This window comes from Corvus kubaryi, unplaced genomic scaffold, assembly GCF_017639235.1.
Source record: "Corvus kubaryi isolate FWS band 111438036 unplaced genomic scaffold, C.kubaryi_AGA036_p1.0 37308, whole genome shotgun sequence".
Classification (NCBI taxonomy): Eukaryota; Metazoa; Chordata; class Aves; order Passeriformes; family Corvidae; genus Corvus; species Corvus kubaryi.
The window spans coordinates 8050317-8062624 of NW_024581096.1; the positions used below are offsets into that span (position 1 = coordinate 8050317).

Consider the following 12308-nt stretch of genomic DNA (forward strand, 5'->3'; position numbering starts at 1 on the left):
TTAGCAGAGCACTGAAATAAATCGTTGTTCCTAACTGAGCTCTACTTGCTCATCTTTCTCAGCAAGTCTAGACAATCTCTGTGTACATAAAACAATGGTGCCCACTTTCTTGTATTTAAAGACCTACTTAGCAATCAAAATATCAGAATTAAAGAGGATATATGCAAGTGTATATAAGTATCTAGTCAGAGAAAATTTAAGTTAATTGTCGTGGATGCTGAAGTGTATGTAGAGGCCTGAATGCTGTGGAATCACTTGTACTTACTCATGATGTAGGAATAATTCTACAAATCAAAATAATAGTATCCTTCATCCATTTTGCATCTGCTTTCGCCACAGGAAACTGTACGAAGTGAAAAGCAAGAACAACAGTGCCCTAAGAAATGTAATCTTCCACCAAGGAATACCTTTGTCACTTCAGAGCAAGGATCTTGATCAAGATAAACAAACAGACCAAATCTGACCAGGATGGCTGTGCCTATACAAGCAAAGCGAACAGGCCCAGGAACATTGCCGGGCATGAAAGACAACTGTTCAGCTCACAAAACTGCTAGAGCGACCACTTGTACAATTTTTACCCTACATGAACCCACACACAATTTCCAATCAGCAGGGACCATGAACCACGTCTTTATTGTACCTTTGTTTCTTTCTTTGCATTCATGCATAGTAGAGTTGGCAGGAATATATATGAATAGAGATTCACAGACCAGATAATGTAAAGGAACAGTTTACACAAGGTAACATAATTTACAGACAACAGAATTTGATCAGAATAGTCAGAATTTTTAGCTTTATCCAATGGGTCAATGATACCCTAAAAGCCAAAATCAAAATCAGTCCTCATTGGGACCAATTCATAAATTGTTGCACTACACCAAAGCATCTGCTGCCCAGGCCACTGAGACACAATTTACAAAGACAAAAGTAAAAATTTTCATAATAAATCTCATGCACACATACCATCAAGTCTTTCAATCCCCTTAAGAAAAGATTTGTTCAAGTAAAAAAACTCAAGACTTGAGGTTTACAAACATAAAAAATCTCCATGGAAAGGAAGCAAATGCCTATGGTAGCTTATTGATGAAAAAAACATTTCAAACCAATCTACGGAAATTGTACAAACAGATTAATTTAGGAGATCAATAACACTCTTCAAAGTAATTAAGAATCCAGTAAACTTTCCTCATAACAACACAGGAAAAGAAGAATCTGTGAAGGAAAGACCAGCAATTCAATCTGAACCCTGTTTAAAGACAGAGCCAGAACTACAGGTAGGGAGTATTTTGAACTTACACTGCCAAATTCGCTTAGATGAAAGAAAATTATGACAGGAAATTGTGTTTATAAAACTCTTTAGCTTTTAACAGCATCCTTTTTGGCATACCTATTTGGCCACACATTTTTGTTCTCATGTACAAGTTAATAGTTTGTACACATGCTTTTCATATTGGGACTATAATTTCAATACTTTTTTTACTATTCATGGCTTCACACTGTTGCATTTTAACTGAAATATACTCAGTATTGTATTTTAATGCTCATATCTGATGCTCTTCTAAAGGCTAGCTCTGTGAGCAGTAAGAGTGATAGGAAAGAGATTTGCAATGGATCAGAAATTCAGGTCACATTAGCACAGATATACAGAAAATGAAGTCATTGAACAACATAACAAACAGCAAAATTATCATCTTCCCAACAAGTCCTTAATTTTTTTGTAACTTTTTGGTGGTGGAAGAGACCACTGGAAACTTAAAAAAAAAAATATCTTGATAAAAAGGATAAATCAACACTCAGAGAGACAGAAGTGGCACCTCTCAGGTTTATCAAGTTGTTTAGCAACCTCCCAAAGACCTTTGTAATCACGGCATAAAATGGACCAAATGTTATTGGTACTGTTGAGAGATGCACCTCAAAAAAAGATGCTAAGTTCTTCAAAGCATAAAGTATCTGAAGGAATATGAAGTGAGATGGGTGCTAAAAGATCTTGAGATTTTTGATATTCGTGTCCTACTGATTAGCATGGCAAGCGTGAAACCAAAGTTTGCGTAAGATAATTAAAAGACAGAGTGGAATAATACAATTTCACACACATGGAATATCACATGAAGCACAACATGCCAGCTACGTGATAACACACACAGAGGAGGCGTGACTGAATTCTCCATAGGCAAAAATTTAAAACCCTCTTATGCCATTGACGAAAAGTCAGTAAGTCAGATCTACCAAAACCTATCACATTAGAGCAGTCTGTAATACATTGCATTTGTCAGAAGTATTATAAACAGTGATATCATGATCCTTAGTTTTGAGTCAAAAGTTCTGTTTCAACTTATGTTCCTATAAATATATGCAAAATTTTAAATATATACTTACATATTTTCATCTATATGCACTCAAATTGCACTTATACCTATTTCAATCAGTTTAGCCTCTGACTCCTCTCATCTTTGAACTTCTTCATACTGAATTAACCTTGGTAGATGGTTCTGAACAGAAATACACCCGAACTCCAAGCTGTTTGACTAGGAGAGATGGAAGGACCAGGAGAGATGAAGGTTTTTTTTAAACAGTCAGCAAAATTTTTTGTTTAGCAGCTCACATGGGGAGAACAGTCTGATCATACTTGAAAACCAGCAAGGAAAGTATCACCCACCTATTCCCTTTCTGGAATATTTTACCTGTACAGACTCCATTGGAATACGTATATGAAATAGAAGACCAGCTCCAAGGAACTGTCAGCTGAGACGTTCCTCATTCTGCCTGAGATCTGTAGGAAAGTTGCTAACTACTGCTGTAAGTAAACTGCTACATGCAAGTACAGTGGAACACTGCCCCAGACGTGCTACTAGACTGAACTACCAGCTACAGGACAGCAGGTTGAAGAAAACTACTTTTTTTTTTTCCTTCTCATTTCTCCCAAACAATGGAAAGCTTTCTAAGTTACAAATTAGAATTGCTTTGCTGATGATAAGCTCTGGCTTTTGTTGAGCAAACCATAAGCCAGGAGTTCCTGTATTTTTTTCCAGACACGATCCCTGGAGACTTGTGCTGCTCTTGCTTCTGCAGTCACTGTTCCTGCTGCTAGTGTAATTCCCACAGCTTCAGCATCTTGCAAAATGCCAGTTTTCTGGAACTGGCTGGAATCCAATAGCTGACGCCTTGCACATGGGTTTGCTACAAACAGTGCTGATGCTAAAAGGGTCTTATGCCCTGTTCAGAGGTTTCAGTTTCTGTGTGTTGAATTACACTTCTCTCCCTTAACTGTGAATGGAAAATATTTGCAACATTTAAGAAAATCAATCTGAGGGACCTACAATATTTTCTAATAAAAATGCCAATTTAATTTTTTTTCCAAATCCTGTTCCTGTTTCACCTGTTTTGACACTAGGCTTTTGCAAGGCACTGAGCCCTTTGTTTCATTCCCTACGTTTTCTTCTCTTAAAGTGTTTGCACTGTGCTGAGAGCTGGGGCATAGCAAAGTTGTGGCTCTCAGCTACTACTGGCTTCATTCGATGCAGCTCTATTTAAGTTGCTCCACAACATTTCAGGAGGACAAATCCCTCTTAGAGGGGACCAAGTCTGTGACCCCTGTGCAAAATTATTTGCTCCAATCTGCATTGCACACTAATTCCAAAAAAGCTGGTCAAATGTGCAAACATGACTTAATGAAAACAGTATGTACTTTTTGCCATGGTGGTATTTTCTTAGAAGATTTTCTGCTCTTCCTCCTGTTAAAAATGCGGTGTGTGCATTTGAAAGTAGCTCTTGTCCATTGCAGTAATTTTTTTACTGCTGTCAATTACTGTCTGGATTACTAATCTCTTGGGTCCCACATGGCACTGTTCAACAGGTGAATACAATATACCAAAGACATTCTCAACAGAAAACTTAATATTAGTGCACATTGAGTGAACTTGGGATGTAGCCACTTGGAAATGAAGTAAATTAAGCCAAAGCAAATACAAATTCTGTCCCTCCTGCTCTCTTTGGGTACCAATTCTACAGAGGTCTGGGATTTCCCCACTGATTCAGCTCTTCTTTTGTGAGTTTGGAAGTCAATGCTTCCAAATTTAAGATCCCCAAAATTTGGAATATCTCTCCCATTAGAGAATTCAAGCCCCAGCCTGTACACTTAAATTGAAGGCAAATTATCAATCATTTAGAGTAGCAGTAACGTATCTTTTTGTCTCTCTGATAGTCATATTTGTGTAATACACTTCACAGCAGTCAAAATAATATTAAGTACCACTTTGACTCTTTCAACCCAAAATCTGCAATCACAAATCAATAAATTTAACAAATAAAAGGTAAAACTTTGAAAAGTTGCAAGCTACATTCACCCATATAATTAAAATGACCTCACAGGCAGTGAAAAAAACAGTACACTCACTGAATTAATAACCAGTCCCACAAATGTCTGCATATTTTATGAGTTGCAGATGTGTATTTATACTTTAAACACAGCCGCATTAAAGTATGACATGGTTTGTCATATATTTGCTGTGTTTTCATGACAAAAACAGCTATACAGAAAAACAGAGGACTTCTTTAAAAGCAATTATAAAAAGCATCTTGAGACATCCTTACACATTTTATGATACTGTACATGCAAAATAATGCTTTTATGATAGTTGGGTAACCCAGTCAGATAAACACAGCAAGAAAAGCTGTTTTTATTGTTCATCTAAGTGTTTTTAAAAAGATAACTGCAAAAAAATTTTACTTCAAGAACATGTGTAAAAGCATGGCATAACTTTTAGATGTCATTGAGATTAGCAAAATTCAAGGAACTGCTTCAGAAGCAGTTTAATTCTTAGATGGCTGTATTAACAGAGTTCTCAAAATAGTGCCCAAATGCCCAGTGCTTGTTGAACAAATTCTGATTTATTGAAGGTAAACATTTACATTGGCTACAATGCTATAGCTGTTACAAAGCTGAATAAAAGAGGCTTAAATAGCAATAGAAAGCAAGTGCAGTAAAAAGTGAATAGAGAAAATATTTGGCCTTAGTGATCTTCTGGCAGTATTTACATTATCTCCATTTTGTTAAATATTTGAGTAACTCTAAGGCACCATAGGCTAAATAGCAGGCTGCAGTATGATTTTGTGCACAGAATTTAATAAATTTATTTGGAGAAAAAAAGGCTGAGGAGTTAAAAGAAACATTGGCATATTTTATGTTTACATAAAGGAGTGGCTGTTTGTTAAAATTCAAAGACACAATATATACTGGGTAAGTTCAAAAATTATTTTTAGAACATGAAATTAAATGTCTATGTATAAGGACTATTTTTACTGACTTTTTGATAAATGTTTAATGCAGTCTTTTCAACAGGTTTTCAACACAGTAGATATGTTCATCTAAAAACTATTTTTTTTTCCCTTTACAAAAGCCTTATGCCTATTACATATACAAAAACCCAATGCAAAGTGTAATGGGTAGTAATTTACATCATAGCTGTTCTGTGGCAGACTGAAACTTAGCAGGAGCATGCAATCAAAATGCTATGGAACAGCAGTTCAAGCTGTCTTATTCCCTCGGCTCTTGTCAGTGGCTGCTGCTGCAGCCAGTGAGCAGGAGTACAACACTGACATGCCAGGACAGACAGAGGAGGTCAGTGCTTTCAGACCAGTTTCCAAACACAGATCGGGAAATTCAAACTCCTGGCGACATCCTTGTGCAGTTCACACAACACGGTGCACACAGAATGACGCTCTGCTTGGAGCAAATTTTCCCATTTTTATTTATCCCCTTTTATTTATCCCCTTTTATTTATCCCCTTCTGAAGCACATGTCCCTCCGCTCCTGAGTGGAATTTATTTAAGGAATAAATTCTTCTGACTGGATTCAAGATCCTTCCTGAACAACTTCCAATGCTTCACAGAATCATAATCAGCAGCAGAATCTGCTGCTCTATGAACAGCAGAGCTTGCTCAGTTTAGTCAACAGGCTCATCCCTCACCTCGAGGTGGTGTTCATAATGAAGAAATTGCACAGACACATTAACACCTCAATTTTGCAAATAAAACACCACAGGATGCTGTGTGCCACAGGAGAGAAGAGAATGGGTGACCAGGGCCATTCCAGCTGCAGCAGCGCTGCCAGCAGAGGTGCACGTGGTGAGTCATGGCTCATATTCTTTGTATCTCACTTTCATTCCCCAAAGCCAAGAGAAAAATCTATCTAAATCAATATAATTCTTAATTAACTAGATATTACTTTTGCATTTGCTTAGGGTTTAGGGTTTTTTTAATGTTTCCTTTCAAACCATGAATCTCTTAATTCAGTTGTCCCTTTTCAGCTTTTTTTTTTTACTACTTTGTATTCATCCTTGTTGGAATTATGCTAATTGTTTCCACAGTCGTAAGTGATTTATAAGCAAAGTATAACTGATCTTTGCACAAAGTCCTCATTTCAAGTGACTTCATATTTGTATTAACAAATGTATAATCTTAGCATAATTCATCAGACACATTTTTAGTACCAACAGCTATTATGTTAAAATCATTCAGCATCATTAAGAGTTTTTCAAGGGCTGTAGAGGAAAAATTTAAGCCTATAAAATTCCAGTGTCATTGACTAGTTCCTGTAAAACATTAACCAAAATATTACACAACCTGGCCACTTTATGGTAAGTAATAGCAAGCCAAAGATTCAGGTTATCAAAACAGTGGACCACTGTTGAAGAAAACAGGGCCATATTGATTCATATCATAGAAAAAGGTACCTCAAATTGCTTCATTTAGCCCTTGAATGCTAAATACTTGCCTGAATCTCAATAAAGATTTAAAAGCGTCGTTCTGAATTCCTTTCTCAATGTTTAAGATACTCAGCAGAAATATGGAAATTCATAATTAGGGTGCAACATTAAAGGACTAACCTAATTTTTCTGTCACAACTTTTCACCATGAGGAGGGCCTGCATTTTGTTGTAGGGTGTAGCAAGAAGTTAGAAAGTTATTTACCAAGAACGCCCTTGGTTGCTGCATACTGGGTATGGCAAAAGCAATGACTTCATGGAAATTTCTACCAAGAGAGATGGCAGAGCCCAGGGCTCTTCTTCCTTTGATTAAAAGCCATCTGTGGAAAGCCTGCATCTTTACAGCAGGAGTTAACAATGATTGCTCTATCGCCCATATGCGTGCATGGTAACAGGAAGGGAAATGCAAGGGCTTTGGGCAAAACACAGGGTCTTGCCCAAATCACCCCGGTTTTTATTTTTCATCCCCTGGAATCCATGTCAATGTACGTCATTTGGAAGCACTTGGCAACATGCAACTTCCACCTTTGCATAAAACCCCGCAGGACAAATCCTTCAAAGAAAATCTCATCCTCAGGCTTTTTCATTCCAGTTCTTGGTGATAAAAGTCTTTGTTTCAGCTTTTAAGTTTGCTATATAAGGATTATTTATTTTTGAGTAACAGATGCCAAATGAACATCCCTCCTTCCCCTCACCTTTTAAAAATAATGAGAATACTTCGTTAAATATTCTGAAGATTCACATTCACCTGCAAATAACACAAAGCCATAGAAATTTCTCATTAATATACTGGCTAAAGAAAGTGACCGAGTTTCTGGTCAGACAATTTTGTTCTAGTTCAGCTGCTGTTTATGCGTGACACTGGGCTTGTGTCTTTGCACTGTACCCTAGAGAATGACACATTTCAGGTGGCCCAGTTGCCCTGGGCATGGTGCTGCCCCACAATGCCACGGGCTGTGTATCCCCATGCTGCAGCTTGGTTCTGGCCAGTCCCTTTTCCTGCCATGCACCACGTGGGACCTGAGCTGCTAATGCCATGTGGCCCCCTCTGAACTACCTTTCTTCCTGAAACGTTTTGCCCTCTTTCACTGGTTCATAACCCTCGTACTTGTCACATTCTACCTTTTACTTTTGACCACTATCCTTCTCCCCCATTAAATCAGTCATCCCAGCACTCCCTGAGACAGGCACCTTGTAATAGCAAGGCCTCCATACAACTTGGAGCCCTGCATTCCCCCACACTGTCCCTCACTGTGGCTCATCCATTTAAAAAAAACCTCTGAGCAGTCTTAAAATTCGGCAGTTATGTATTTTTTCCTTCCCTTTCCTGGGACTGTACTTATGATGGCACCATGCATGACCAGTATCAAACCCCACAATGCAAACACAGGTCGACTCATCAGCTACATTTCAGATTCCTTCCTTCAAAAGTTTAATTTGCGCCCCTGCTGTAGCTTGAAGGGACGGGGAAGATGACTGTTTACTTGGCTTCTCCAGCTCACTCATGTCATCTCTCTTTTCTCCTAGCTTTTCGGAAGAGGCATCCCAGAGTGGTGGACTATCAGCCCAGAAAGTAATCATAGAACATCTTTGTGGACTTGCTTCTCAGTTTCCTTTTGTTAGGCAAAACACAGTGAGTCAGACACATATGGCAGGACCATTATATGGAGATAGTCATGCCAGGGTCTCAGCTCCACTTCTGAATTATGTTGACTTTTTGCAGTCACACAACCTAAGGCAGTCCTTACATAGACAGACAACACAAAATACAACAAATTCAGAGTAGTGATTCTCAATTTAGAGGTCCACCAAATGAAGGTGCAAGTCAACAGAACAACAGAACTAATAGCAAGATGGGGATAATCAAACAGAATTGGCTTTACAAGTCTGGATATGAACCCAGAAAAACTAAAGTCTCCAGCAAATAAGTCTAGAATGCTAAAATACATCCCCAGATATATGCTCCTAGGCCAAATACGACTATTTTATTTGTAGGGCACTTCAGTTGCAGCAAGTAATATAGGAGTGTAGCTTGAACTAGAAAGAAGGAATCACCCATTACAGCGTATCTGCTTCAGTTCTGTTTGAAAGAAACAAACACACCTGTGCTCTGTTGTGCTATTATTTGGTGCTTTAGTATCTTTATTATGAAAGTAACATAAGAGAGGCTTCAATCTATTTTTGCTTTCTGAGGTGGCTTGTAGTAGTTGCACAGATGGGTAAGTTGAACTGCTCTCCATATTCAAGGGTGTGATTGATGCTTCAGGACAGCTACCATGAGGGCTGCCAAGGGCATTCATCAGGGCACAGGGTATTCTTTATGCCTTGGAGACTGGACCCTTCTCTATCTGTGTTGCCGTCCTACTCACTTGGAAAAAACAGTTGTAAATTTAAAAGACAGAGATATTTAAATTGATTTCTTATCGCTTAGAAATTAATTAATAAAACTATTTCACCAAGACAAAATCAGAATTTTGCATTTGTATATATTTTCTGATGCATCAACAACCAACTCAGCCATGTAAAAGCCTTAACTCAGCACATACTTTAAAATGTGAATGAATTTAATCACAGAGCAGTTTCACTGAAGTTAAGATGCAAACATTAAAAAACTTTGTTGATTTAATGAAATTGTAAAATCTAATATATAAAAACCAAAATTCTAAAAAGGAAATTAACAGCTTCAGGATTGCCAGGGTGTTTCCTAGGCTTGTACAATTAAAAAATGCAACTGAGCTCCTTAATGGGTAAGACAGTGTTTCCAGAGAAGATAAAGAAAGCTGAACATATACCATCACATTCATTTTGCTTTTTTTCAACCAGTAAATAAAAAATGCATTGTCATTTTCACCTTTGAGTCTAAATGCTAGCTGCATTTGTGTAAAATAAAAAGAATCAAAGATAGCTGCAGGTAACCAATCTCTTCAATTTTACATGTTCCAGACAGTATTTTATTGTGTTTTAATACGAGAATATTTTACTTATTGCAAAGTATCCTGCATAACACAGGTGCTCCGCTATAAAATCTTCTCTCTTACTTGTAATTCAGTCATTCTAAATTTAAAATACCAGTATACAGTACTAAAACTTCCAATTGAAGTTTAGTATAAAAATATCAGCACAAAAGTCCTTTTTAATGTCTGTTTATTGTGAGCAACCCAAATGCCTGTTTAATTATTAACTGTTTTAGTATAATAATAGACTTTGCACCCCTACAGTTGCTAATTGATACCATCTCAGGTATTTTGATGAGATACGAAATACTAAGTAAGAAAACAGTAAGTATTCAAATGGTTAATTTGCTAGTATAATAATAAATTAGTTTTTTGCATCTTCTTCAGTTCAAAATCCAGCTTTGAGACTGAGGAAGGCTTCACATCAATTAAATAAGAGTGGTCCTTTTAACCAGTAGCAGTTTGATTGCCAATGACTCGAAGAATCTCTTTATGAATGTTTGGTTCCTGTGTATTTATACTTGTATCACCCACTTGACCATCTTCATAACTAAAAAAAAAGGGTACAGAAAATAAAATCATATTAGTGTTTTACTAATCTACATAAAAACATCAAAAACTCTCATTCTCTAAGTGCTTATTCCATATGTTAACACAGTTCTATTGAAGTGCTCTGCTGTGCTTCATCTTTATATGCAGATCCTGAACTCTGGAGAGTGGGAGGTGGTAAGGCTGAAACCCTGAGGCTGAATAAGCCACTAGGACCCCAAGGGGACAAGCGTTAGGTGAAAGGGGGAAATGCTCACAGCACAGACAGGAAGCCTTTAATGAATTCCTCAGCTTAAATACACACAGCCAAACAGAAATTATGTTTCACAATACATGGATAGACTTAATATAACATGAAGTAATGCCACTGAATAGGAAAAATCATTAACTCTCTGTTCATTTATACTAGAACAAGACATCTACTAAACCTTTGTCACTAGCTTATCCATACATTTCTAGCACAAGTAAGCACAGTGAGAGATAAAAATGAAGCAAGTCTTAACAGAATTAGGAAGAAATGTATTTTATCTACTTTAATACAACTACTGGAGGGAACATGAGAAAAAGGTCTAGTATGAAGCTGAATGTTAAGAGAAGCTTTGTACTCACACAAAGAAAAATCTTGTACACACGTGATCCGTGTTGGGAACTACCCATATCTCCCCATGTTTGTGCAGATCAGGTGAGGTTATCACTATCAGAGAAAGAATAAATTTCACAGTGATGAAAACACACCTGGAAAACACTGCTCTAAAAGATTTTGGGTTTTATACATTTTAAATAGGCTTTTGGGAATGTGCAGCTTTCCCCTACATGTCTCTGGTGCGATGCAGATTTTGAGTTGGCTGCTAGTACAAACAGGAAGATAAACTTGATTCTTGTTTCCAAAATATACTTTTCCGAAAACACAGATGCTTGATGTATGGGAGCAAGTCGTTAAATGGAATGAAAACTTAAAAAATGCATTTATTAAAAACTGAATTTAAAAAGCCATAAGGCTGTTAAGGAGGATCTGAGACATCTAATCAGCATTTGGAACAGATATTTGTGTTTGATGATGGCTGACCCAAAACCAAGACAAAGTGTTTAAGACAAAGACTGAAACTGCTATATGGCGAATTTGGGATGTGCAATACTACCAAATATTTAAAACAAGTAACCATAGCAATTATGACTCAAGAGGTTCAAAAAGCTTGCTGAAACTTGCTCCATGTATTTGATGATAGGCTGTTCACCAGCAGAATGAGAACACAGGAAAGAAAGCTTTTTATTGCTACCTAGAAGCTATACTATCAATCTGCACTTGAAGCTATCTAAATGCATTTAAAGAGCATCCTTCTGTGTAAGTTGTCCAGCTGTGGGACGAGCAGGTTCGTGGTGTGGTGGGTGAAGAACTGGCTGAGGGACTGAGCCCAAGGGTTGTAGTGAATGGGGCTACATCTGGTTGGTCACACCAGTGGGGCTCCTCAGGGCTCCATTCCAGGCCCAGTTCTGTTCTGTGGATTTATCCACCATCTGGATGCAGCAGGTGAATACACAGTTACCAAGCGTGCTGATGCCAAACTCGGAGGTGTTGTTGAATCTCTGGAGGGACAAGAGGCCTTGCAGATTGGACTGAACAATCATTAATGGGATGAAATTTGACAAGTCCAAATGCTGGATTCTGCACCTGGGATGGAGTAACAGCAGGCACAGGCATGAAGTGGCAGAGGAGTGGCTGGACAGCTGCAGAGGGGGATGTGGGGCTGGCTGGTGCTGGGCTCAGTGTGGGTCAGCAGTGCCCGGGCAGCCCTGAGGGCAAACCCCCTCCCAGAGCACCGAGCACGGCACAGCTGGCACAGAGAGGGGATGGTCCTGCTGGGCTCAGCCCTGGGGCAGCCTCAGCGTGGGCCCTGCTGGGCTCTGCAGGTGGAGAAGGATGGGAAGGTCCTTCAGCACATCCTGAGGAGGGAAACAAAGCTGGTGGGAAGGCTGGAAAACGTCCTCGAGAGTGGTGGTGGGATCTGGGCTTGTCTAGTTTGGAGAAAAATAGTGAGGGGTGA

At 38.4% G+C, this 12308-nt stretch overlaps 1 protein-coding gene across 2 annotated transcripts in view; it reads right to left on the bottom strand.

The window, feature by feature from the left end:
- Nucleotides 1-614: 614 nt before the first annotated feature.
- PARP8 (poly(ADP-ribose) polymerase family member 8) overlaps nucleotides 615-12308 on the bottom strand; it is a 131767-nt gene continuing 120073 nt past the window's right edge. For both annotated transcript variants that reach the window (XM_042028378.1, XM_042028379.1), the window contains 2 exons: nucleotides 10876-10960; nucleotides 615-10267 (listed from right to left, as the gene is read on the bottom strand). In XM_042028378.1, the coding sequence (XP_041884312.1) occupies nucleotides 10165-10267; nucleotides 10876-10960 (188 nt within the window). In that variant the 3' untranslated portion in view covers nucleotides 615-10164. The remainder of the gene's footprint in view (nucleotides 10268-10875; nucleotides 10961-12308) is intronic.